Source organism: Ovis canadensis, chromosome 6, assembly GCF_042477335.2.
Source record: "Ovis canadensis isolate MfBH-ARS-UI-01 breed Bighorn chromosome 6, ARS-UI_OviCan_v2, whole genome shotgun sequence".
Classification (NCBI taxonomy): domain Eukaryota; kingdom Metazoa; phylum Chordata; class Mammalia; order Artiodactyla; family Bovidae; genus Ovis; species Ovis canadensis.
This window is the reverse complement of record NC_091250.1, coordinates 29,409,928-29,435,505: the sequence shown is the minus strand read 5'-3', so window position 1 is coordinate 29,435,505 and position 25,578 is coordinate 29,409,928. Positions and strand designations below refer to the sequence as shown.

At 39.9% G+C, this 25,578-nt stretch overlaps 1 protein-coding gene across 1 annotated transcript in view; it reads left to right on the top strand.

Annotated features, from left to right (window-relative positions):
• LOC138442865 (putative uncharacterized protein encoded by LINC00612) overlaps window positions 1–25,578 on the top strand; it is a 132,555-nt gene that overhangs the window by 66,040 nt on the left and 40,937 nt on the right. The window contains exon 2 of the mRNA XM_069595009.1: window positions 23,176–23,617. Within this exon, the coding sequence (XP_069451110.1) occupies window positions 23,176–23,617 (442 nt within the window). The remainder of the gene's footprint in view (window positions 1–23,175; window positions 23,618–25,578) is intronic.

The window sequence follows — 25,578 nt, the reverse complement described above, 5'->3', positions numbered from 1 at the left end:
GATTTCAAGACTTGCTACAAAGTTACAGTAATCAAGACAATGCGGCACTAGCAGAAGGATAGAAATATATATCAATGAAAAAGAATTGACAGCCCAGAAATAAACTATTAAGTTCATAGTAAATTGACTTTTGACACTGGTGCCAAGATAACTCAATGGTGAAAGAATATCTTTTCAACATATGATGCTGAGACAACTGAATATCCACCTGCAAAAGAATGAATTTGGATATAAGGATCCTACCTCATACACATACAAAAATTCACTCTAAATGGATCATAGATCTAAATGTAAGAACTAAAACATAAAGCTCCTAAAAGAGGAGAGTAAGTCATCATGACTTTGGATAAGGCAATGGTTACAGAGATATGACATCAAAAGCACAACCAATGAGATAAAAAATAAATTGGATTTCATCAAAATTTAAAGCCTTTCTGCTTCAAAGGACATCATCAAAGAAGTAAGAGAGAGCCCACAAAATGGGAGAAAATATTTGAAGATCATATATCTGATGAAGCATTTGTATCCAGAATATATAAAGAACTTTTACAAATCAACAATTTTAAAAAAATGAACCAATATTAAAAATAGGCCAAAAAAAGGAACAGATATTTTCCCCAGAGAGCCAATAAGCACATGAAAAGAAGCTCAATATTATTAATCATTAGTGAAATTCATATCAAAATCCCAGTGATCTATTCACCTCATATATACTAGGATGGCTATCATCAAAAAGACACTAATAAAAAATTGGGAAAGATATGGAGAAATTGGAACCCTCACTGGTGGGAATGCAAAATGGTACAGATGATAGTCTGTACCATTTGGAAGACAGTTTGATAGTTTCTCAAAATGTTAACATAGTGTTACCCTATGATCATCAATTTCACTCATACACAACAGCATACACAACAAAATTTCAGCATACACAACCAAAAAATCGAAAACATATATACACAACAAAAACTTATGCATGAATACTGTTGCATTTGCACTAGCCAAAAACTGGAAACAACTCAAATGCCCATTAAATGCTGAATGGCTAAACAAAATACACTATATCCATGCAACAGAATGCTAAAAGCTACCATTAAAAGGAAAGAAGTGTTGATGTTAATACATGCTACCACGTGAATAAACCTTGAAATCTATTATAAGTAAACCACCCACAAACAGCTACATATGATTCCATTTATATCAAATGTTCAGAATAGGAAAATACATAGAGCCAGAGAGTAGGTTCGTGGTTGTCAGGGGCTGGAGGAGGGGGAAGAGAATGGGGAATGACTGCTAATTGATATGGGGCTTTGTCAAGAAAAGATGAAAATGTCCTAGAACTAGATAATGATGAGGTTAGCACCATAATACCAGAAAGAATGAAGAGACAGGGCAAAAGCCAAAATGACACCCAGTTGTGGATGTGACTGGTGATGGAAGTGAAGTCCAATGCTGTAAAGAACAATATTGCACAGGAACCTGGAATGTTACGTCCATGAAAAAGTAAATTGTAAGTGGTCAAACAGGAGATGGTAAGAGTGAGCAACATTTCAGGAATCAGTGAACTAAAATGGACTGGAATGGGTGAATTTAACTCAGATGACCATTTTATCTACTACTGTGGGCAAGAGTCCCATAGAAGAAATGGAGTAGCCATCAGAGTGAACAAACAAACAGTCTGAAATGCAGCACTTGGGTGCAATCTCAAAAGCGACAAAATGATCTCTGCTTGTTTCCAAGGCAAACCATTCAACACCACACAATCCAAGTCTATGACCCGACCAGTAATGCTGAAGAAGCTGAAGTTGAATGGTTCTATGAAGACCTACAAGACCTTCTAGAAGTAACACCCAAAAAAGATGTCCTTTTCATTATAGAGGACTGGAATGCAAAAGTAGGAAGTCAAGAGGTACCTGGAGTAACAGGCAAATTCGGCCTTGGAGTACAGAATGAAGCAGGGCACAGGCTAACAGGGTTTTGCCAAGAACATGCACTGGACACAACAAACACCCTCTTCCCACAACACAAGAGAAGACTCTGCACATGGACACCACCAGAGGGTCACACCAAAATCAGACTGATAGATGGAGAAGCTCTACACAGTCAGCAAAAACAAGACTGGGAGATGACTGTGGCTCAGATCATGAACTCCTTATTATAAAATTCAGACTTAAATTGAAGAAAGTAGGGAAAGCCATTAGACTATCCAGGTATGACCTAAATCAAATCCCTCATGATTATACACTGGAAGTGACACATAGATTCAAGATATTAGATCTGATAGCAGAGTGTCTGAAGAACTATGAATGGAGGTTTGTGACACTGTACAGGAGGCAGGGATCAAGACCATCCCCAAGAAACAGAAATGCCAAAAGGCACAATGGCTGTCTGAGGAGGCCTTACAAATAGCTGAGAAAAGAAGAGAGGCGAAAGGTAAAGGAAAAAAGGAAAGATATACCCATCTAAATGCAGAGTTCCAAAGAATAGCAAGGAGAGATAAGAAAGCCTTCCTCAGTGATCAATACAAAGAAATAGAGGAAAACAACAGAATGGGAAAGACTAGAGATCTCTTCAAGAAAATTAGTGATACCAAGGGAACATGCCATGCAAAGATGGGCTCAATAAAGGACAGAAATGGTATGGACCAAACAGAAGCAGAAGATATTAAGAAAAGGTGGCAAGAATACATAGAAGAACTGTACAATAAAGACCACCAGATCACCACGATGATGTGATCACTCACCTAGAGCCAGACATCCTGGAATGCAAAGTCAAGTGGGCCTTAGGAAGTATCACTATGAACAAAGCTAGTGGAGGTGATGGAATTCCAGTTGAGCTGTTTCAAATCCTAAAAGATGATGCTGTGAAAATGCTGCACTCAATATGCCAGCAAATTTGGAAAACTCAGCAGTGGCCACAGGACTGGAAAAGGTCAGTTTTCATTCCAATCCCTAAGAAAGTCAATATCAAACAATGTTTAAACTACTGCACAATTGTACTCATCTCACACACTAGCAATGCAATGCTCAAAATTCTCCAAGTCAGGCTTCAACAATATGTAAACCATGAACATCCAGATGTTCAAGCTGGACTTAGAAAAGGCAGAGGAACCAGAGATCAAATTGCCAACATCTGCTGGATCATCAAAAAAGCAAGAGAGTTCCAGAAAACATCTACTTCTGCTTTATTGACTACACCAAAGCCTTTGACTGTGTGGATCACAACAGTCTTAAAGAGATGGGAATACCAGACCACCTTACCTGCCTCCTGAGAAGTATGTATGCAGGTCAAGAAATAACAGTTAGAACTGGACGTGGAACAACAGACTGGTTCCAAATTGGGAAAGGAGTACATCAAGGCTATATATTGTCGCCCTGCTTATTTAACTTATATGCAGCATATATCATGCGAAATGCCAGACTGGATGAAAAACACAAGCTGGAATCAAGATTTCAGGGAGAAATATCAATAACCTCAGATATGCAGAGGACACTACCCTGATGGATGAAAGTGAAGAAGAATTAAAGAGCCTCTTGTCAAAAGTGAAAGAGGAGAGTGAAAAAACCTGGCTTAAAACTTAACATTCAGAAAACTAAGATCATGGCATTCGGTCCCATCACTTCATGGCAAATAGATGGGGATACAATGGAAACAATGACAGACTTTATTTTTGGTGGCTCCAAAATCCCTGCAGATAGTGACTGCAGCCATGAAATTAAAAGATGCTTGCTCCTTGGAAGAAAAGCTATGACCAACCTAGACAGTATATTAGAAAGCAGAGACTTTTTTTTTTTTTTTTTTTTTTTTGCCAATAAAGGTCCATTTAGCCAAAGCTATGGCTTTTCCAGTAGTCATGTATGGATGTGAGAGCTGGACTATAAAGATAGCTGAGCACCAAAGAATTGATGCTTTTGAACTGTGGTGTCTGAGAAGATTCTTGAGAGTCCCTTGGACTGCAGGGAGATCCAACCAGTCCATCCTAAAGGAAATCAGTCCCGAATATTCATTGGAAAGACTGAAGCTGAAACTGCAAAACTTTGGCCACCTGATGCCAAGAACTGACTCACTGGAAAAGACCCTGATGCTGGGAAAGATTGAGCGCAGGAGGAAAAGGGGATGACAGGGGATGAGATAATTGGGTGGCATCACTGATTCAATGGACATTAGTTTGAGCGGGCCTTGGGAGTTAGTGGTGGACAGGGAGGCCTGGCGTGCTGAAGTCCACAGGGTCACGAAGAGTCGGACACAACTGAGCAACTGAACGGAACTGAACTGATGTTAGCACAAAATAGTGCACATACCAAAAACCACTGGATTATCCCCTTAGGGTGAACTTTATGGTATGTAAATTTTATCTCAATATACCTGATATTTATTTTTAGAACTAAAATTTTGATATTTCCCTCCATTTTCTTGTTTCCTTTCCAAGTACAGAGTTACAGCCAAAGAATGTGTACTGAAAAAAAAAATAAAATTCCTTTCTTTTCTTGGAATAATTAGGATATAGAGAGAATTGGAATGTAATAATCAGTGACTTCAAGTTTCATAAATTCTTACAAAATGCCTATTGTGAATGGTTGCCATGAATCCTGAAAATTCTTGTAAACAAGTGAACAGTGGAGAGGCCATGCAGCTGATTAACCTATGGAAGAGAAGACTTGAGTGAGCCACTTGGGCTCTCCCTGGACCTCCAATTCCTCAACTGTGAAGTGAGGAAGTTGGGGTAGATGACCTCTTGCATGCCCTAGAAAATTAGCTTTAGAATCAAATTTTCAATGAGTTAAATAGTAATAAGGATTATATCCTGACCAAAAAAAATTATATTAAATATGGATAGAAATATACATTATGCTTTTCTTTTTCTCCTGATGGAGCCTATGTCTTTATTACTAGGCTAAAATATATAATTCTAACCCTGTGTGTATGTGTTATTATGTTTGGATGTTTAAGTATTCTTTGAAGGAATTTTTACCCACGTAGCAACATAGGCCTTCTAATTCTATACATATTTGTTCATATTTTACATAGATTCCATTTTCCTCTGTGTAGAGTTAAAATTAAGACAGCTGAAGAAAAGCATGAGCTATTTTTGCCAACCTTCTCCTGGGACTCTGATCCCAAGTTAGGCAGTTATTTAAAATTGAGCAATTGTACTGTCTTTTTTCTAATAGTTATCATTTCAAAAACTGACAGCACTTTAAAAAAAAAAAAAGAACAGAGAATAAAGCAAACCTTCTTCAGCTGGTCAGTGTGTTCCCTTGAAACACAACAGATACTCATCTATCTATATTTGGATTTAAGTATATATTTAGACTCTTTATCCTAGGGAGCAGACTGCTTGCACTCTGAAGCATGTTCTCTTCTATTAGTCATCTTCAGAAATCATTACTTCTTCCTTTCCCACTTCAAAATAAAAAGTATAAGAGCTAATTAAAAAAGAAACAATTTGATTAAGAGCAGGAAAAGAGGATAAGCAATAAGAAAGAAAAATCACAGCAAATCAAGTTCTGTGAATCTGTTATGTCCACCCACCTGCTCTCCACAAGAATCATTGTCTGCATGCGAAGCCCTCCAGGACCGCTGAAGTCACAATCAGCCCCATCTCCCCTCTGGGGCCCCTCAGCATGTTCCTCATGACTCCATTTGACACTTATTTTATTCTGCTGTATGTTACATGAGTTAGTTAAATGTTTGTCTCCCCCATCAAAAATTATTTTTCCTTAAGTGTTGTGGCAGAACACTGCTGAGTCACACTGAATAAAAAACTAGTCATTTCCCAATTTAAAGCTCTCCAAATTCTTCTAAAATGGTAGAAGTGATACTTAAATTCCTTGAACAGCTTCCTGTACAATGATTTCATAAAATGTGTCCTCAATACAGTTCGCTGAATTAAATTCACTTGTGAGATCATTCAGTTAAGCCTTTTTGAATGGCCATTTCCTTGGGTTAAAAATTGGCAAGAATTCCATTACCTGGTCCAAATCAAGTTCAGAAACCCACTGTTTAGTGTCATCTTCCTCCTTCTCTATAAACAGGCTCTCCAATTAGCTCCTCACTTTCAAGTGATTTCTGCCAACATTTCATTCAGCTTGGTTTAAAAACGTTCACTAAAGAGTTTTCAAGTTACAGAAGTATTTTAATTATAAAAGCATTATTGGAAATTAATTTCCTCTTGTCTATCACAGATTTGGTATTTAAAAAGTGAAGCAGGGAAGCAATGACCAATAGGAATAGAACATAAGGTGGAGCAATGTTTGTTAGTCTTTTGAAGTGTTATACTTTGAGACTCTGACAGAAAATATGGACACACTTCTCAGAAAAATGTACACATTCATACACACACCATTTCGTATATAATTCCAGCTGTTAACAGATCCTTCCATTCCTGTCAAGCTATTGATTAACAACTTTTCTTCTAGAGGGCTACACTCAGAAGATGAAGAAAGTATTGAGTAATTGTCCAGTCATTTCAACTATTTCCCAATTTTAGATCAAGGGGAAAAAACAGTTTATTCTGGGATCTACCCAGTCCACAAATTACCAGATGGTTGCTACTCTTGGCCTGTATGCTGCTGCTGCTGCTGCTGCTGCTGCTGCTGCTAAGTCGCTTCAGTCGTGTCCGACTCTGTATCATCCCATAGACGGCAGCCCACCAGGCTCTGCCGTCCCTGGGATTCTCCAGGCAAGAACACTGGAGTGGGTTGCCATTTCCTTCTCCAATGCATGAAGGTGAAAAGTCTAAATGAAGTCGCTCAGTCGTGTCCGACTCTTAGCGACCTCATGGACTGCAGCCCACCAGGCTCCTCTGTCCATGGGATTTTCCAGGCAAGAGGGCTGGAGTGGGGTGCCATTGCCTTCTCCGCTTGGCCTGTATAAACACAACTAAACTGGAAGAACACATGGTATGTTGTCCAAACTGAGACACTTCTGAGGGTGAAAGGGGCACCGACAATTGTACCAAGACAACAGAACCATGATCTATAAAAAGAAAATGTTATCACTAAATATTTGTAGAGTTTACTTTAAAAATGTATCAGACCTTTATTATCCAGATGATCATCCCATTTCTTCTCTTTCTATAAGCGGCTAATATCTATCACCATAAAAGACAATGACCAAATTTATAGATTTTTCTTTCTTTTATATTTTAACTGTAATAAGTCAGTTAAATGCTACTGGACTCACCCTCCTCATTACTAAATTAGCTTTTAAGCGTGGATCTACCATTGTATAAGCCCAATTTTAAAGTGAGATTTTTATCAGAAATATTTCTAAGTAAAAAGATTTTTAAGCCTTCTGCTTAGAAAAAAAAAAGCATTTACAATCACAGTGTATTTGAAAAATGCAAATAAACTTGATTGAAAGTAGCTAACAGCTTACAATCAGACTTACAATCTACCATATAAATAATCAGTCTGTAATTTTGAAGTATAAATTGTTAAAAGGTCTTATATATTATTTATTACCATATTAACTAACATTTATGGAGTGTTTACTATGTGCCAAGCACTATGTTAAGCACATCATATATCTTCTCACATAATTATCACACATGAGGTAGGTACCTTAGACCCACTCTACAAACAAAACAGAACTTAGAAAATTGACTGATGTTACATTGCTAGTGAATGACAGAATCAAAATTAAAACCAAGTTTGTCTGCAGGGCACTGGTTCTTCTAAACTAAAGCTAAAACAAAAAAATTCACCAAGTAATGTCCCAGCTTTGAACTTTTCTGTCATTCTACTTGTGGCCCTGACATACATAAAAACACCTTATTTCCTGTCTCTATAACAGATATCTCTTGGCCAATCACTTAATTGCTTATTATTACAGTAAGTAATAATAGTCATGCTATTGGTTTAGATAGGGGGAGAAGTATATTCAACATTTGTTATTGTTGTTGTTCAGTCCTTAAGTCATTTCAGACTCTGCTACCCCATGGACTGTAGCACACCAGGCTCCTCTGTCCTCCACAGCCTCCCGGACTTTGCTCAAACCCATGTCCACTGAGTGGGTGAAGCCATCCAACCGTCTCATCGGCTGTCGTCCCCTTCCCCTCCTGCCTTCAATCTTTCCCACCACCAGGTCTTTTCCAATGAGTCACCTCTTTGCATCAGGTAGCCAAAGTATTGGAGCTTCAGCTTCAACATCAGTCCTTCCAATGAATATTCAGGGTTGATTTCCTTCAGCATGGACTGGTTGGATCTCCTGGCAGTCCAAGGAATTCTCAGAGTCTTCTCCAACGCCACAATTTGAAAGCATCAATCCTTTGGTGCTCAGTCTTCTTTTGGTCCAACTCTCACATCCAAAGCCATGGAATAACCATAGCTTTGACTATATGGACATTTGTCAGGCAAAGCAATATCTCTGCTTTTTAATACACTGTCTGGGTTTGTCACTGGAGAAGGCAATGGCACCCTACTCCAGTGCTCTTGCCTGGAAAATCCCACAGACGGAGGAGCCTGGTGCACTGCAGACCATGGGGTCACTAAGAGTCGGACACGACTGAGTGACTTCACTTTCACTTTTTGCTTTCATGCATTGGAGAAGGAAATGACAACCCACTCCAGTGTTCTTGCCTGGAGAATCCCAGGGACAGCAGAGCCTGGTGGGCTGCCATCTATGGGGTCGCACAGAGTCTGACACGACTGAAGAGACTTAGCAGCAGTAGCAGCTAGGTTTGTCACAGCTCTTCTTCCAAGGAGCAAGCATCTTTTAAGTTCATGGTTGCAGTCACTATCCACAGTGATTTTTGTTAGCACATGTTAAAAATATCATCTACTGAGACCAATAATCTAGGAAATAGTCCATAATAGACTACGTCCTTGAATATGAAATAGCTACAATTGTGAGGAATATTATTCTACCTAAAATAACTTTTTAAATGACAACCCCAAAACCATACACTATATTTCTACATATGGTATTTAAAACCAACTTCTATCAAGACTTTTTAGTCTTAAAAATTAAAATATGCATGTATAAAACATATATGAAAAGTGAAGTGTTAGTTGCTCAGTTGTGTTCAACTCTTTGCGACCCCATGGACTATGGGCCACCAAGTTCCTCTGTCTATGGAATTCTCCAGGCACAAATATTGGAGTTGGTAGCCCTTCCTGACCCAGGGATCAAACCCAGGTCTCTTGCACTTCAGGCAGATTCTTTACTATCTGAACCATTAGGGGAGCCCATATATATGTATGTGTAAATGTCCATTTTTTCAGTATTAGGAAGATACATTAGCACAGCATATGACTACTATTACTATCACTTTAAAAGACACCACCTATATTACCTAAATATGTACTACCTTGGAGAAAGTCATAGGCCTTTATGGATTTTTAAACCTAACCAATTACAGGTTTAACATTTTAAACTTGAAGTCTAATATGCAAGAATATAATGCAGATTTTCCTGGAGATATACAGAAAAGTCAAGTAAAATTTAGTGAAGGACATTTCATTAAATAACCAAAAATGAACCACTTCAACAATACTTAAATAATAATTGCTGAGTAATTTTCCATTTTATATGCTCAGGGCTAAAACAAAGATCATGGCATCTGGTCCCATCACTGCATGGGAAATAGATGGGGAAACAGTGGAAACAGTGGCTGACTTTATTCTGGGGGGCTCCAGAATCACTGCAGATGGTGACTGCAGCCATGAAATTAAAAGACGCTTACTCCTTGGAAGAAAAGTTATGACCAACCTAGATAGCATACTCCAAAGCAGAGACATTACTTTGCCAACAAAGGTCCATCTAGAAAAGGCTATGGTTTTCCCAGTGGTCATGTATGGATGTAAGAGTTGGACTGTGAAGAAGGCTGAGCACCGAAGAATTGATGCTTTTGAACTGTGGTGTTGGGGAAGACTCTTGAGAGTCCCTTGGACTGCAAGGAAATCCAACCAGTCCATTCTGAAGGAGATCAGCCCTGGGATTTCTTTGGAGGGAATCATGCTGAAGCTGAAACTCCAGTACTTTGGCCACCTCATGCGAAGAGTTGACTCATTGGAAAAGACTCTGATGCTGGGAGGGATTGGGGGCAGAAGGAGAAGGGGACGACAGAAGATGAGATGGCTGGATGGCATCACTGACTCGATGGACATGAGTCTGAGTGAACTCCAGGAGTTGGTGATGGACAGGGAGGCCTGGCGCACTGCGATTCATGGGGTTGCAAAGAGTCAGACACGACTGAGCGACTGAACTGAACTGAACTGAACTGATACTGTAACCAGTTAATCATATGATTTCTAACCATAATTGTCCCCCTCTCCTTACATGAATCTGCCAGTTTAGGTCTATAATAAGGCAGAACAAAAATTATTTCAGAATAGAAATCTTTGAAGACCCTAGAGATGTTCCATTAAATTGCTTTAGCACTTTCTCTCTTATTCTTACTTGTGTAAATGTTATATAGTCCCTATCGGATTTTTAGCACGTGACGAGGAGGATCTCTTAAACAAGCATGTGTTGTTAGCTAGCAAAACAAGAAAAATATCAGAAGATAATATTAAATAAGCTTATATTCTTGGTGACCCAAAAGTTTTAAATTTCAAGGAGTATTTTAGAAAAAACTTAAGAGTTCCAAACCTTACACCTAGAATGTAACTTAAGTCCATGTAAATCATAACACAAACAAAAATTATAATCAATTCACTCCCTACCCCTACAATTAGGACGAGAACAGTATACACTTTCATTGGTAGATCATTAGATTTGTACCAAATAACATAATTAAAACTAAAAATAATAAATATGTGAGTGGAACACCAAAGCTGTAGATAAACTGTCTTGTAAAATACATCAAAACATAGGTCCAAAACCAAAGGCAATCTTTAACACAGACCCAAAATTTTACTAAATCAAAGGCAAAACTGGAAGGTTGTTTTAGCACTACTCCCAGAAACTTTAAACGAATTGCGTACCGAAAAAAACTGAGGTTTCTTCGAAACCACCCACACAGTGGCTGTCTTTCGGCTCCTCTCAGGCCTACCCGAGGAGACCAGCTTCCAGCTCAAGCATGAGGAGCACACGGTGCAAATGGAAAACCTTAGAGTCAGCCAAATTCCCACCCACATCAGTTCCTCTCCTCAACAGCACCCTGACAACCCACAGAAAGCAACAGGCTCCATGCGATGCGAGATGAAAGCAGGACCCGCTTCTCTTGCAGAGACTCAATCAACCCACAGAGCAGATGAATGAAGTAGCAAGAGTTTTAAACAGCAAAAGCTGAAAAGATACATGTGATTAAAAATGCAGGCTTGAAACATGGAGGAATTGTGTTTTTCTAGTTATACTTGGAAAAAGGAGCAAAACGTATTAAGTGGTCACATAAAGAAAACTTATATGGTAAATAAAATCCACTTTAAGGGAGTTGGAAAAAATACTTTGAGTAATGTAAACAAAAATTTAAACCAGTTCTCTTCAGTATCACTAGTGAATGAATTATGGCATGCAGAGATTTTTGGAGAGCTGGATGGTTATCCTTTAACTGACACACTGTAAACAAATTTAGCCTTCTCAAATGCAAATCTTTCTAAAATCTATTATTTTATTTTAAATGATTATCTATTACTTCGCTTTCTTAATTAGTATTAAAGGCTTATGATAAGAAACACTGTATAATGATTTACAAACTCCAGCCTGAGGTCAGATTCTAGGTTGATTCAAAAGAATCACCTGAGAAACCTTATAAAAATATGATTTACTAGGGCAGGAGTGAAGCCTAGAAATCTGTGCTTTTAAAAAACCTTCCCAGGTGACCCTGATTCACAGCCAGATTCATGACACTTAGAGCATAAGAAGTGGAGAAGGCAATGGCACCCCACTCCAGTACTCTTTCTGGAAAATCCCATGGACGGAGGAGCCTGGTGGGCTGCAGTCCATGGGATCTCGAAGAGTTGGACACAACTGAGCAACTTCACTTTCACTTTTCACTTTCATGCATTGGAGAAGGAAATGGCAACTCACTCCAGTGTTCTTGCCTGGAGAATCCCAGGGATGGGGGAGCCTGGTGGGTGGCCGTCTATGGGGTCGCACAGAGTCATACACGACTGAAGTGACTTGGCAGCAGCAGAGCATAAGAGGAAGAACACTTGCCTATTTGTATTCAAATAGCTTTATTTCTAAGACCTATGCATGCATTCAACACACAATGATAGGGCATCTAACATGTCCTAAAATTGAGCACCTAATAGGGTACTCAGTATACAAGATGAATAAAACAAGGTCTCTCAAAGAGTGCATGTTCAAAACAGGGTAGCCAAATTATAGTATAGGTCTGTCCAATAATAGGACACAATGAAAATCCATCCCTAGACAATGAAAGACCTCCTCAATCTCAGCCTGGGCTCCCTGGAGAAGATGACATCTGAGTCCTAAAGACTGAAATATTAGCCAAGTGAATCTGAATCTGGAGACAGAATGCGGAGAGAGGGGGAACAATGTGCCAAACACCCCCTCCCCTGTTATATACCCCCATACAGTATAAGGAGTGGTAGGAAGCAGAGAAGGGCTGGATAGGAATTCAAAATTCAAGTTCCCATCTTACAAGGAATGGGAGGTTACTGCAATACAATCAGTGAATGTCACCATCAGATTTTCATTTCAACCAGATGTCTCTGGCTGTATAAGCGGTATGCAGATTTAAGAAGGATAAGAAATGGAAAGAGAAAGATGAATTAGGAACCCATGGAAGAATTCCAGACAAGAGATACTGAGGGTCTGATATAAGGCAGTGAAAACTGAGATGGAAAAGGGAATACAAATTTCAGGAAAATGAAGGCAAAAAGACAAACTGATAGCTTAGATGGAGATGGCAAGTGGGAAGGATGGAAAAAGTGGAGAAAAGTAAAAAGGAGCCAAGGATGAGCCCACCCCCATCACTACCAGATTGAAGTGAGTGACTTACCCTTTCTAAATGTCATTAATAAAATATGGAGCCTGGATGGGCTTTAAGAGAACTTCTAATTCTAGAAATCTATGTAGTATTTTACAACACTAATTATTGAATTATTCAATGATGTCCTCAAAGCCTCTTAAAGTTGGCTTTACACTAAGTGGCTCCTGGACATTTCAAGTTTACATGCCTGCTTTCTAGAATATTGCCAATCTATTTCTTAATGTTAAATTATCAGCTATAAAAGTAGTGACTGACAGCATCCCTGCCTAAAGCAGCTCTTCCCTCTTCTAAATTTGCTATTCTAGATTTACACTGTAGGTATGGAAGTTAGGTAAATAAGTAATCTTCCTCCCTTCTGAATTACATAGCACTTCATGTGTAATTCCTTATGACACTTTCCTCATTCTACATTGCTTTATTCTGTGTAAATGCTTTATACGACCTATTTAAGCACCTGAGAATATGAAGAGTCTCAATATTCTTTGTACCCCTTCACATAAATCATTCCATACACAACCACCTTGCATACAAAATTTAGACAATATATATGTGTCTTTCTGCACCAGGATTGTTAGAATGTGAATAGACTGTGAATAAATAGACTGTGAATAAGGACCAAAGTAGCATTTTTTTCTGAGTAGAGGAACTATAATATAGCGCTCAAGAGCCTTAACAGTCTTTCAGAAGATCTTTTGCTTAGTTCTTTGTTCTCAGTTGGGTTCTGGATAGATAGGATTGTTAAGAGGCAGAGATAGAAAATAGCAAGACATCGTTAAAGCAAGAAAAATCAAACATATTAAAGTACAACTTGAGAAAAGAGGCAACTATCAAATAAAATATATAGATGGTCCCCTGCTTTTGCATGTAACGCAGTTCTGAAAATCTATAAGAGGGTTAACTGTGTACATTCTCAGAAAGCTAAAAACTACAAAAATCTTTAGGTACATCTTATTGGTGTAATTTGAAAAATATGTCTAGCAATATGTATCAATTATATATTTTTACTTTCCCTGATAAATAAACCTCACAGATAACTGAACAAACTTAAACTAGATAGTGTATTGTTAAGGCCAAAATTGTGCTATTAGGGACATGTCTGATGAGTTTTACTTTTGTTAAATCACAACTAAGTTTACGAGGCCTATACTGCTTATATTTCAACAGAACTTTAATTTTTCTAGCACACAGCTTCATATCTATAAAAATGTTATATCAAAGTTCAACTGAATAAATTGTCACTATCTTTCAGAAAAAGAAAGCAACGTGGCCAAAACCGAGTGACTGGCCCTCTTCCTCTAATGGCTCAAAACAATCTTTTTCCAGCTGCTGAATATTATACCACCTGTGTTATCTGTGAGTGTCAGTTAATGACGTGGAAATTATAGGTTTGACATAATTTCAGAAGTTATGACTTAAGGACTACCTACAATTTGAATATTTGAGAAGACATGTAATCATAGAATTTTGACTTTGTTTTTTAATATTTAATGTATAATGTGTCTAAGAGGTAGAAAAGAGCAAGTTAGTATGTACAAAAGATATAAAATTTTTGCATCTCCAGGGTCTTCCGTATCTCTGTTTCCTACCTGAATTCTGTCCTACACAAACTCTGTAAAAGGGCTTAGCCATCAGGGGTTTACTGCTCTTTATTCTTTTTTTAAATTGGAGTTTAGTTGCTTTACCATGTTGTGTTAGTTTCTGCTGACAAGGAAGTGAATCAGCTATACGTATACACACATCCCCTTCCACTTAGACCTTCACTTAGACCACTCCACCCACATCCCACCGATCTAGGTCACCACTGAATTGAGCTCCCATGCTGAGCTCCTATGCTATACAGCAGGTTCCCACTAGCCATCTATTGTACACACGGTAGTGTATATATCGGAGAAGGCAATGGCACCCCACTCCAGTGTTCTTGCCTGGAGAATCCCAGGGACGGGGGAGCCTGGTGGGCTGCCATCTATGGGGTGGCACAGAGTCGGACACGACTGAATCGACTTAGCAGCAGGAGCAGCAGCAGCAGTGTATATATGTCAACCCTAATCTCCCTGTTCATCCCACCCTCCCCTTCTCTCCAAGACCACACTACTGTTCTCTATATCTGTGTCTCTACTCCTGTACTGCAAATAGGTTCATCTGTGCTATTTTTCTGGTTTCTACATATATACATTAACATATGATACTTGTTTTTCCCTTTTTGACTTCACTCTGAATCACAGACTCTAGGTCAATCCACACCTCTACAAATGACCCAATTCCATTCCTTTCTAGGCCTGAGTAATACTCCATTGTATATATGTATCTTATCATCTTTATCTATTCATCTGGCAGTGGATACTTAGATTGCTTTCATGTTCTGGCTATTGTAAATATTACTGCAATGAACACTAGGTCTCTTTGAATGTGACTCTTTGAATTATGGTTACTCAGGGTGTATACCCAAGCAAACATCTTTTTGCTCTTAGTTTACTTGCTATAAGATGAGAATTTTCCAAATGTATTTTTAATAGGAAACTAAGCAAGGCAGAAGCTTTCAAAAGAAGCACAGAAATGGAATGAGTTTTACAGGGTAAGGACTTTCAACCCAAATCTAATAAAAATTTAGATACAGCCGAATCAGCTCAAACATTGATTATGTACCCACTACTATTATGCACAAAGGATAATAGTGGGTCTTCCTTCTGAAAACTCCTATTCCAGTTAGAGAGACAAACCCATAAATAAAGGAGTTGCTATAATGTGGTAATGCTAAGATAGACATATGCACATAATACTGGTTTGCTAACAGGCTTGATGGAATATTTCATTTAAATCTACTAATTTTTCTCTCTCAGCCTTAAATGTATTTACTATCCAGTTGTCAGCTTCACTTCCCATTCCTGAAACTCGCTCTGTTTGTCTTTCAGACCTAGATCAGAGAGGTAAATGCACAGCACTTGTGCCATCACTCACATCTCCCTGCCACCGCAGTTACTCTTTCCCCAAAAGTTCTCACAAGCTATCTTACACAGTGTACCAGGCAGCCAGGAAGAGTAATCGGCACGTGAGATGTAACCCATCTGCTACCCTTATATAGTTTTACTTCTACCACTACCCTGTTGGCAGAAGCTATTTGAAACTTTCAGCACGGGGTCTAATTTCTTGCCCAGCCAAAAATACATACTCTTTCTGTTTCAGCTTTTTGCATTCCCTTTTGGGCCAACCACAGATTCATTTCCCATGTGAGGAATCTCAAGGTCCAGCGTTATTTGGAGAGCACAGATAACTACGGTTTCTTACAAGCAATGAAAAATCACACACATCTCATGTGAGCTCTACTCATATAATAATACTAATAACAGGTGCCAATAATAACTGTATTTTGCAAATATGATAACTGAGAATTAGAGAGAGCCAGAATTGAAAATCAGGCAATTCCTTCTAACCTTTTGCTTTGGAGAATTAACCTCTTCAACAAGAACTTGACCAATTGGGATAAAAGCAAAGGACAGCAGCCAAGACACTCAGGTTAAACCTGGAGGCGAAGTCACATAGAAATCATGGAGTTTTAAAGCAGGAAGGGGTTTTTCAAATTACCTAGTTAAACTTGCGCATTTTACTGATGATGAAATCCAGTATCAGAGACTTTAAACGAACTGCCCACATTTCTTCAGTCTGAGAGTAGCAGAACTACTCATTTCTTTTGTATCCCAGTTTAGAGCTTGTATCATTCTAACTTTTTCAGTAAGTGACAAAAAGCCAACCCAAGATGATGTATGAAAAAAAAGATGGGGAAGAAGTGGCATTATTGTGATAGATTCATTGGCTAGCATATTTGAAAAAGCTACAGGATACAGGAATAGCTCAACTTTTGGAGTAGTTAAAAGCTGGCCTTAAGAAGCTCATCTCTTAGTCATGAATTCTGCAGGACAGACTTCATTCTTAGGCCCTATAAGGTGGTTCTCTTGTAGTTTCAAGCTCATATCATCACACACCAATCCTGTAGACAAGATCTGCTTTTTCTACAGTACAAAAACCCCAAAATTGAGTTTCACTGGCCATGATGGACCTGACTAGGGCCATGTGTATATCCTTAAACCAGGTCACTGTGGCCATGGGAGGTAGGAAGGGTAAGATGCATTTGAATTACTTAATGAAGTTCATATTCTCCACTCCTGGACCCAAGAATAGATTCATCTTTCTCTGAAATCACAGACTGAGAGTGAAAGAAAGTTGAATCAATATTTTTTTAAAAAGTCAAGGTTCTGTTAACATAAGAAATAAGAAGTAGGTACAGATAACAAATGGCAAAATCTACAAATTCTACATCTATCCATAAATAAGAGTTGAAAGAATAAAGGCTAAGAGAAGACAAAAATTGCCTTTTTAAAAATATCCAAAAGACTGCCTTGAGGGGAAAAAAAAGATTAATCAATTCTCTCGTATTTCAAGTAAGAACTGAACCAGTAGGCAGAGACAAGAATACAGATTCAATTCAGTAGATGTAAAGAACTTTCTAACAACTAGAGAGATCCAGTAATTGAACAGGTGGCATCATGAAGTAATGAGTTTCCCATAGTTGGAAGCCTTCAAACAGAAGGAGGCTGACCATCTGTTAGGAATGTTATAGAAGGGATCCCTATACTGGGTGGGAGGTTGTTCTAAACTGCCTCTTAGATTCCTTCCAACTCTAAGATTCTAAATTATTGAGAACAGCATGAATAAAAGATCCAAAAGTCCATTCAAGAACTGAATTATTCAACAGAAGGTAATAGAACTTTCAGCTATGAAGTCAAGTCAACCAGACTTTTCGCGCCAGCCATCCAATTTTACAAAAACAGAAACAGATCTATAAAAATGATTATTTTTAAATTACAACATTAAAATAAATTTTACAAGAAAACACAAAATCCAGAAAGCATTTAAAAAATTTCTCTTATGAATTTTATCTATATGTTCACATAATTTCACTTCTGTCAGATTTATCCCCTAAATTGAACAGAGTTAAGTTCCATATTACTCTTTTTATCTTCCCAGCTCCTGAGATATAGGATAGCTAAGTGGCTTTGTTACTATCAGGCTGTGCTTTTTCATATTAAATATATTTACCACAATGATATAAAATCTTCATCATTACTGTTATAAGGTCTCATACATTTAATTGTTGGTATACCATAGTTTTGAAAAAGGAAATGGCAACCCACTCCAGTGTTCTTGCCTGGAAAATCCCAGAGACAGGGAAGCCTGGTAGGCTGCCAGCTGTGGGGTCACACAGAGTCAGGCACGACTGAAGCAACTTAGCAGCAGCAGCAGCAGCAGACCATAGTTTTCTCAGCCATGTCCCTATTGAAGGGCAGGCTTCTCTCAGTTTTTTACTATAGTTTTGCCTTGAACATCAAACAGTTTTTTTAACCTCTTTTCAATTTTTTCCTAGGTCTGCAGTTGGGCCAAAGGGTATGGATATTTTTATGATTCTGAATATGGACATAAGAATATCATCAGTTTGTGGTGAACTAGCAGTAATTGATTTAACCATTTCCCCAAGACATTGTCCACATTAGGCTTTATTCAACATTTAAAAACTGCTAACACTTATTAAGTAGCACTTTATAATTGTTTACATTTCGATTTTTTCTCTACTAACGAGTTTGAATAGCCTTCTCAACTCTTTTTTTTTTTTAATGAAAACTCAGTTCTTAATCTACATTGCTGTTGTTAGGAGGAAACTCATAGTACATGTGGGTGCAAAGAAGCCACATCAGAAAAGAGGAGTAAAACAGTTAATGTAAACAGATTAGGCCCAAGATGGAATCACTCACGCTAAACCCTACCTTGGCAAACCAAAACTTAACTGCTTTGATACTTGGAAAAGGCAGGCCTAGGTCAACTGATCAGTGCTTACTTGTCCAGCACAAGTTATCTCACCAGGCTCCAAGCCCTCCCTTTGCTCCATGTAAGGGAATAACCCTGCATTAAATGGCAACCCACTCCAGTACTCTTTCCTGGAAAATTCCATGGACTGAGGAGCTTGGTAGGCTACAGTCCATGGGGTCGCAAAGAGTCGAACATGACTGAGTGACTTCACTTTCACTTTCAACCAATCAGCAAATGCCCAGTATAACTTTCCTGTTCCTGCTCACTTTGGTCTATAAAACTCTGTTGTACCGTACAATTCTTTGAAGCTCCATTCTGTCTTCTAGTTTGGACGCTGCCTGACTCATGAATGGCTGAATAAAGCCAATATTATTATTGTTTTTGTTTAGTCGCTAAGTTGTGTGCAATTCTTTTGTGACCCCATGGACTGTACCCTGCCATGCTCCTCTGTCCATGGGATTTCCCAGTTAAGGATACTAGAGTTGTTTGTCATTTTCTATTTCAGGGGCTCTTACCAACCCAAGGATAGAAACTGTCTCCTGTACTGGCAGGCAGATTCTTTACCACCAACCCACCAGGGAACAAAGCCAGTAAGATGTATTCAATTGACATTCTTTAACAAAAGAAAGAATGGAAATTAATTCCAAGAAGAAGGGCAAATTTTTCCTTCTCCCAATCAGACCGTGTTCTCTGGGATGGCTAGAGAATATTGAGAAACTGTTGGTTCCACATATTTCTGATATAGCTTCCTTAAAATAAAGGGAAAATAAAGGAAGTGAGTGTTCTCTAGTAAGTTCCTTTTCCTTTAAACTCACATGTTATCCAGAAACCATAGTTTTTCCTGGAATTTTAAGATTGCAAACATCTCAAAAAGTATTCCCCATACCGAAGGCTTGGCCAAACAGGAAAGAAAACAAATTTTTAAAATGAGAGGCCAAAATTAAAGTATAGGAAGCATATAATAACATCATGGGCTGCTGCTGCTAAGTCACTTCCGTCGTGTCCAACTCAGTGCGACCCCATAGATGGCAGCCCACCAGGCTCCCCCGTCCCTGGGATTCTCCAGGCAAGAACACTGGAGTGGGTTGCCATTTCCTTCTCCAGTGCATGAAAGGGAAAAGAGAAGGGGAAGTCGCTCAGTAGTGTCTGACTCTTAGCGACCCCATGGACTGCAGCCTACCAGGCTCCTCCGCCCATGAGATTTCCCAGGCAAGAGTATTGGAGTGGGGTGCATTGCCTTCTCCATAATAACATCATAGTATGTCAAAATTAAACTGAAAAAATGTTTGGCTCAGTTTCTACAAATAACTGCACTTGCTTCTAACACTATATTACTAAATGAGTACACATCACTCTGATTCATTTTTTCTTTCTAGAAAGATGTACGCATGAGTGGAAGAAGATTTAAAATAAGATATTAAAGGTGTGAAAGTGAGAGATTCAAAGTCCTTGTTCCCACAGCAACTGCACAAGACACATTTGCACTACACAGGCCACTCCTGAGAAAAGAATCCGGTTTTTGCCACTTACTAATCCCTAGGAAAACACAAGGTAAATACATCAATAAAATCACAACTAAACTATATTACAATTTGAGACCAACAGGTTATAGTTGCCTAGGTAATAAAAAAATTTTATATTTCTCATGGGAAACTGGCAGTAATAGCTTTATGTATTTATTATTTATATTATGCAACAGAGTAAAAAGGTCCCCCCCCAATAAGATGCACTTGAAAGTATGTGATATGTGAATGCAATCTGAATAATGTCTTTCGTATAAAATGCTACTCATGGGTTTTTGGAAAAGAGATGAGCCTCTATCTTTAAGAAAGACCAAAGTCTTTATAAACAAATGAATAACAGTTCAAAGAGGAAACTCATGCACTAAATAAAGGATAGCTACTGAGAAAGAAGGTTCTGACATCAGTTCTAGGCAGGAATCAGAGAATTCTGCCCAACTTTTGCTGAAAATTCTTGGTGTTTACCAGGAAAAGCAGAATAGAATTCAAAAGAAATAAAATGGAATCTTCATGAGAGGAGGAACCTAGACCTGAGTCTAATGCCTAAGAGGTGTTCAATAAATGGAGGAACCTAGACCTGAGTCTAATGCCTAGAGGTGTTCAATAAATATATGTGAAATAACTGAAAGAATACACTTCTCAAAGAATCATGAAGCGGGACTCTTCAAAAGGTCAGACATATATTCTAAAGCACTTTAATAAGACTTGTTTCCTAAGTTGAACAAAGTTAAACAGTATTATTCTTTTTTCCTGGCCATATACACAACCTGTGCTTTCTGAGTCCTCACGTATACAAGGAGTTTCTGTTCACTCTGTAACCTGAGTGAAGCATGCATAGCTGCTTGACTTACCAAGTTAAGAAATAAAAGCCAAAATAGGGTGAACTTCAAAATGTGCCTTAAGCTCCACAGAGCTGGTAGTAAAAGCTGATATTCTCTGTACCACTACACATAATCCTAAAGTTTTCTTAAAATATATAAAGTCTTTTTTTTTTTGCTTTGGCTACTAAGAGCCAAAGCAAAATTTTCAGAACAGAATGGCATTAGAGGAAAGCAATGAGGGCCATCAGGGAATGCTCTTGGGTTCCCATGGCGACATTTGTTTCTGATTATATATATGAAACATTAAATACTTCCCTCCTGGAGTCTAAAGGCTTTTAAGAAAGGAAATAAATCAGATTCATTTTCTTTCTAATTTGTGATATCCAAAGGCATATTTCCTGGTTTCTGCAGTCCTGACTACCAAAGCCAGGAAACAGGTCTTTAAAATAAGCCTTTAGGTTCCTGCCTATTTTAATTCCCTTCTCTGGGCCTAAAGACATTTTAATAGAAGAATCAAATAACTCATTCTTCTCCATACCCAGGCATATTTACTTTCCATTGAAAGATAGCCTGCTATTATATCTATACAATAGTCTGTATTTTCTCAAAGTTCAGATAAGAAATATATGAAATTTGATATGGGATTTAAGTGCCCTGGCTTCCCTTTAACAAAATGGATAGGCGAGTCTAATGTGTATTTTTCAACCACACCAAGCAATTAACTCAGTTCTGAAACTACCTATCTTGAGACAAGATCACAGATCTCAGAGGCCAAGGACTCAGTTCCACAAAACTGCTGCCTGCCTCTTCCCCTCCGTCCAACTCCACCCCACCCCACACACTTCAGAGGTCAATTGCAAGTCCAGGTTGTAACTTCTGCTTCTATTAATATCAGCCAGCTATATAGTGAAGGTTCCCTTGATCACCCTCTTTGGGTTCCATTAGTTTGCTAGAGCTGCTCACAGAACTCAGGGAAGCATTTACTTAACCATTTTATTACAAAAGATAGTACAAAGGATATGGGTAAACAGTCAGATGAAGAGGTACCCAGGGCAAGGTGTGTGGGACAGGATGCAGAGCTTTCATGATCACTCTAAGCTGCCCCTCTCCCCCCATTTCCACCTGTTCACCAACTCAGAAGTTCTCTACCCCCCTGTCCTTTGTTTTTCTACAGAGGTTTCAGTATGTAGGCAACGCTGATTAAACTCTTGAGCTTTGGTGATCAACTCAACCTCAGTCCCTCCGCCCTCCCAGGAAATCAGGGGGTGGGACTGAAAGTTCCAATCCTCTAATCACAAAGTTGGTTCTTCTGGGAATAGGACCCATCCTTAAGTTTCATAGGGACTACCAAAAAGTTACCTCCTTAACGTAACAAAAGACATCTTTATCCTTCTCACCAATTGAGAAGCTTCAAGGTTTTAGGAGCTCTGTGCCAGGAATGGGGACAAAGGCAAAATATATATATATATATAAATAATTCTTATTATAAATCCTAACACTTATAAACTAAATGTATCCCTCACACTGAGAGTGACATATTTTTACCCATTTATAGAAACACACACAAAAGCAGATACACTACCTCTGCTCCCAAGGCTTTGACAACCAACACACACCAGGGAAGCGCTCAACAGAGAGATACCTTCAGACCTTCGGAGAAACACAGAAAGGAGGCAAAAGGAACGAAATAGACATGGAATGCGTATGACTTGCAAGATGAACAGCTACTCAGGACAGGCAGCCAGCAGCGTGCCCAGGCACACCAGTAGTGCCAGGCAAACCCAGAGGGGTCTCGCTGGAGTGTGTGTGTTTCCTTCTCTCTCACACACACACACCAACACACGCTTTCCTCTCTCCCTCAACAAACGCATACATCCTGCCTTTCACAGTCTCTCTCTCACAGTCTCTCCTATGCACACGCCATCTCTTACACAGTCTTTCACGGTTGTTGTGCTGCACTCATACACAAAATCTCTCTCGCACAGTCTCTCACACAGTCTCTCATACACAGCTCCTCTCTCTCATACACAGCGTCACACGCACATGTAGTCTCTTAACGTGCACTCTCACACAGACTCCCTCTCCTGTCACACTCGCACGCGCGCGCGCGCCCCTTGGCCCCGCCCCCGTGGCCCCGCCCCCGCCCGGGCTCCGCCCCGGCGGCTGAGGACGGGGCGAGCCCGTGACTCGAGGGGCCGAGCCGGGCTGGTACTCGTGCCGCCCCAGCCGGCGGGGCGCGCTCTGGAGGCGCCTGTCAGTGGCAAGCGCGGACGATCCTACGGCGGCCCTCGGGCACTGGGTCGCTGCCTCCGGCTTGGCGGCGGTCCCGGGCGGCAGAAGTTGGCGGCGGAATGTGCTCGGCCGGGCAGCTGCTGGGCGGCGGCGGCGGAGGCAGCGGCGGGGAGCGCGACGAAGACCGAGACGCGCTGGCGGAGCGAGCGGCGGCGGGGACGGAGCAGGAGTCCGGGGCGAGCCCGCGGCGGCGCGGGCGGCGGCCGCAGGAGGAGAGGGAGCAGGTGAGCCGAGCGGGGCGGCGCGGTCTGGCCGGTTTCCCGAGCCCCACGCGGCGGCGGAGGGAAGTGGTCCGGCGGGAGGGCGGCGCCCGGGCTGTGCTCGGCTTGGGGAGCTGGGCTCCGTGGCGTTCGGGGAAGCCGAACAGTTGACCCCGAGAGCAGTTGACGGCGCGCTCGGGGCGGGCCGCGGGGTCGCGTGCCGAGGGCCGACCCGGAGTCGCGTGCCTGGCTGGGTGAGCACCGCCTTTTCCCACCCGTGTGGCGGAGAGGATTCTCAGGCCAGAGCCCGGGGCTCTGGGGAAATGCCCTCCATAACGGTCGCTTATCTGAAAGCCTTCCATGTAAACACTCTTCCACTTGGAATCTGTTCCCCGGGGCTGTGTTTTAGGGGCCAGGGACTCCCCTCCCGCCTTCCATCTTGGCATTTCTGAACACACCTAGCGCCTCTGTACGGTGTAGGTGTATTTCTGTAGCCATGCAAGTCAGTATCTGAAGGCATGTGTAGGAGCGAGTATTACAATGGATGTCTTGACGGGGACTCTCCCAGAGCAAGTTTTTGACATGAACAGAAAGGAGATCTAAACTTCATTGAAAAACTGAAAAAGCCGAAAAATTGCTTTCAGTTGTTACCAGAGGGAGAAAAAGCATGATTCCAGCCATAATAAAGGAGAGAAGTTGGGCAATTTTTGAAACTCTGAATTTGCTTTCACTAAATAAAATATGGTGATAATAGGCGTTACAGCATGTATCTTGACAATTAGGGAAGACGTTTAATGAAAGAAATTGAATTATCCCACATAGTGGGATGAATTTTCACCATGAAATACAGTAGACCTTCAAAAATACCCGAGATTGGCTTACCCTCAGAATCCCATTAAAGCGCAAGAAATAAAACTATCGTTTGCCTTTATTACAGGGTATACTGTTGAGATCAATACCTGTCTCCTCTCATTATCCTTCAGCATCTTTTTGTCACATTTCACAAACTCCAACATCACTAAATGCATTAATAGGTAATTTCTCTGCCTTGTTTTTAGGAAACAGAAATAACCGTGTGGCAGGCACAAAATATGCCTTAGCATTAGGTTTGTTCACCATGTGGAAGTGTAATTTTTCATTCTTTTGATGATATAGGAGATGGTAACTGAAGCATATAATTGGTAGCTATGAGATCTTCCTGGCTAGTTTCCTGATGGTTTATCCGCATTAACTGTGCCATGACTCAGTAGCTAAAGGACTGTTTCCTCTTACTTTAGTTGTTCAACTGGCAAAGTGAGGAAAACAGCAACAGAAATTCCCTGGGGCGGGGGAAATATTATTTGAACTGAAGATCCCAAAGTAATTTTCAAGTGGTTGTAAGGGAGTATGTAAAATACTTCATCTAAGCTTTTGTGGATCTTCAATCAGCAGCAGCTCTGGGTCTTAACAGAATTGCTTATGGTACACAAAAAGGGATGAAACAAAAAAGAATGAAATATATACCCTAGAAAACAGATATACTTTGCATACCTGCCTCTGTCATTGTGTGTCATGGAAATTTATTTTCCTATACTCTTGTGAAAACGTTATCATTTCATTTTTATCACATGATTTATTTATGTACTCTAAGCCCACATACACAATACTTGAAAATTATACCTGAGATATGCATTCCCTCCTAATAATATATATGCACCAAAGAACTTCTCATAAGTAAGTCAAAAATAAACAAAGAGATTGATACAACCCAACCCATTGGTATAAGAAACAAGCTTTTGTGATAAATCACTTCTTGGTAATGAAAAGTGTTAGTCTCAGTCGTGTCCAGCTCTTTGCAACCCCATAAACTGCATCCTGCCAGGCTCCTCTGTCCATGGAATTATCCAGGCAAGAATACTAGAGTGGGTTGCCATTCCCTTCTCCAGAGGATCTTCCCAACCTAAGGATGGAAGTCTCCTGGTCTTCTACATTGCAGGTGGATTTTT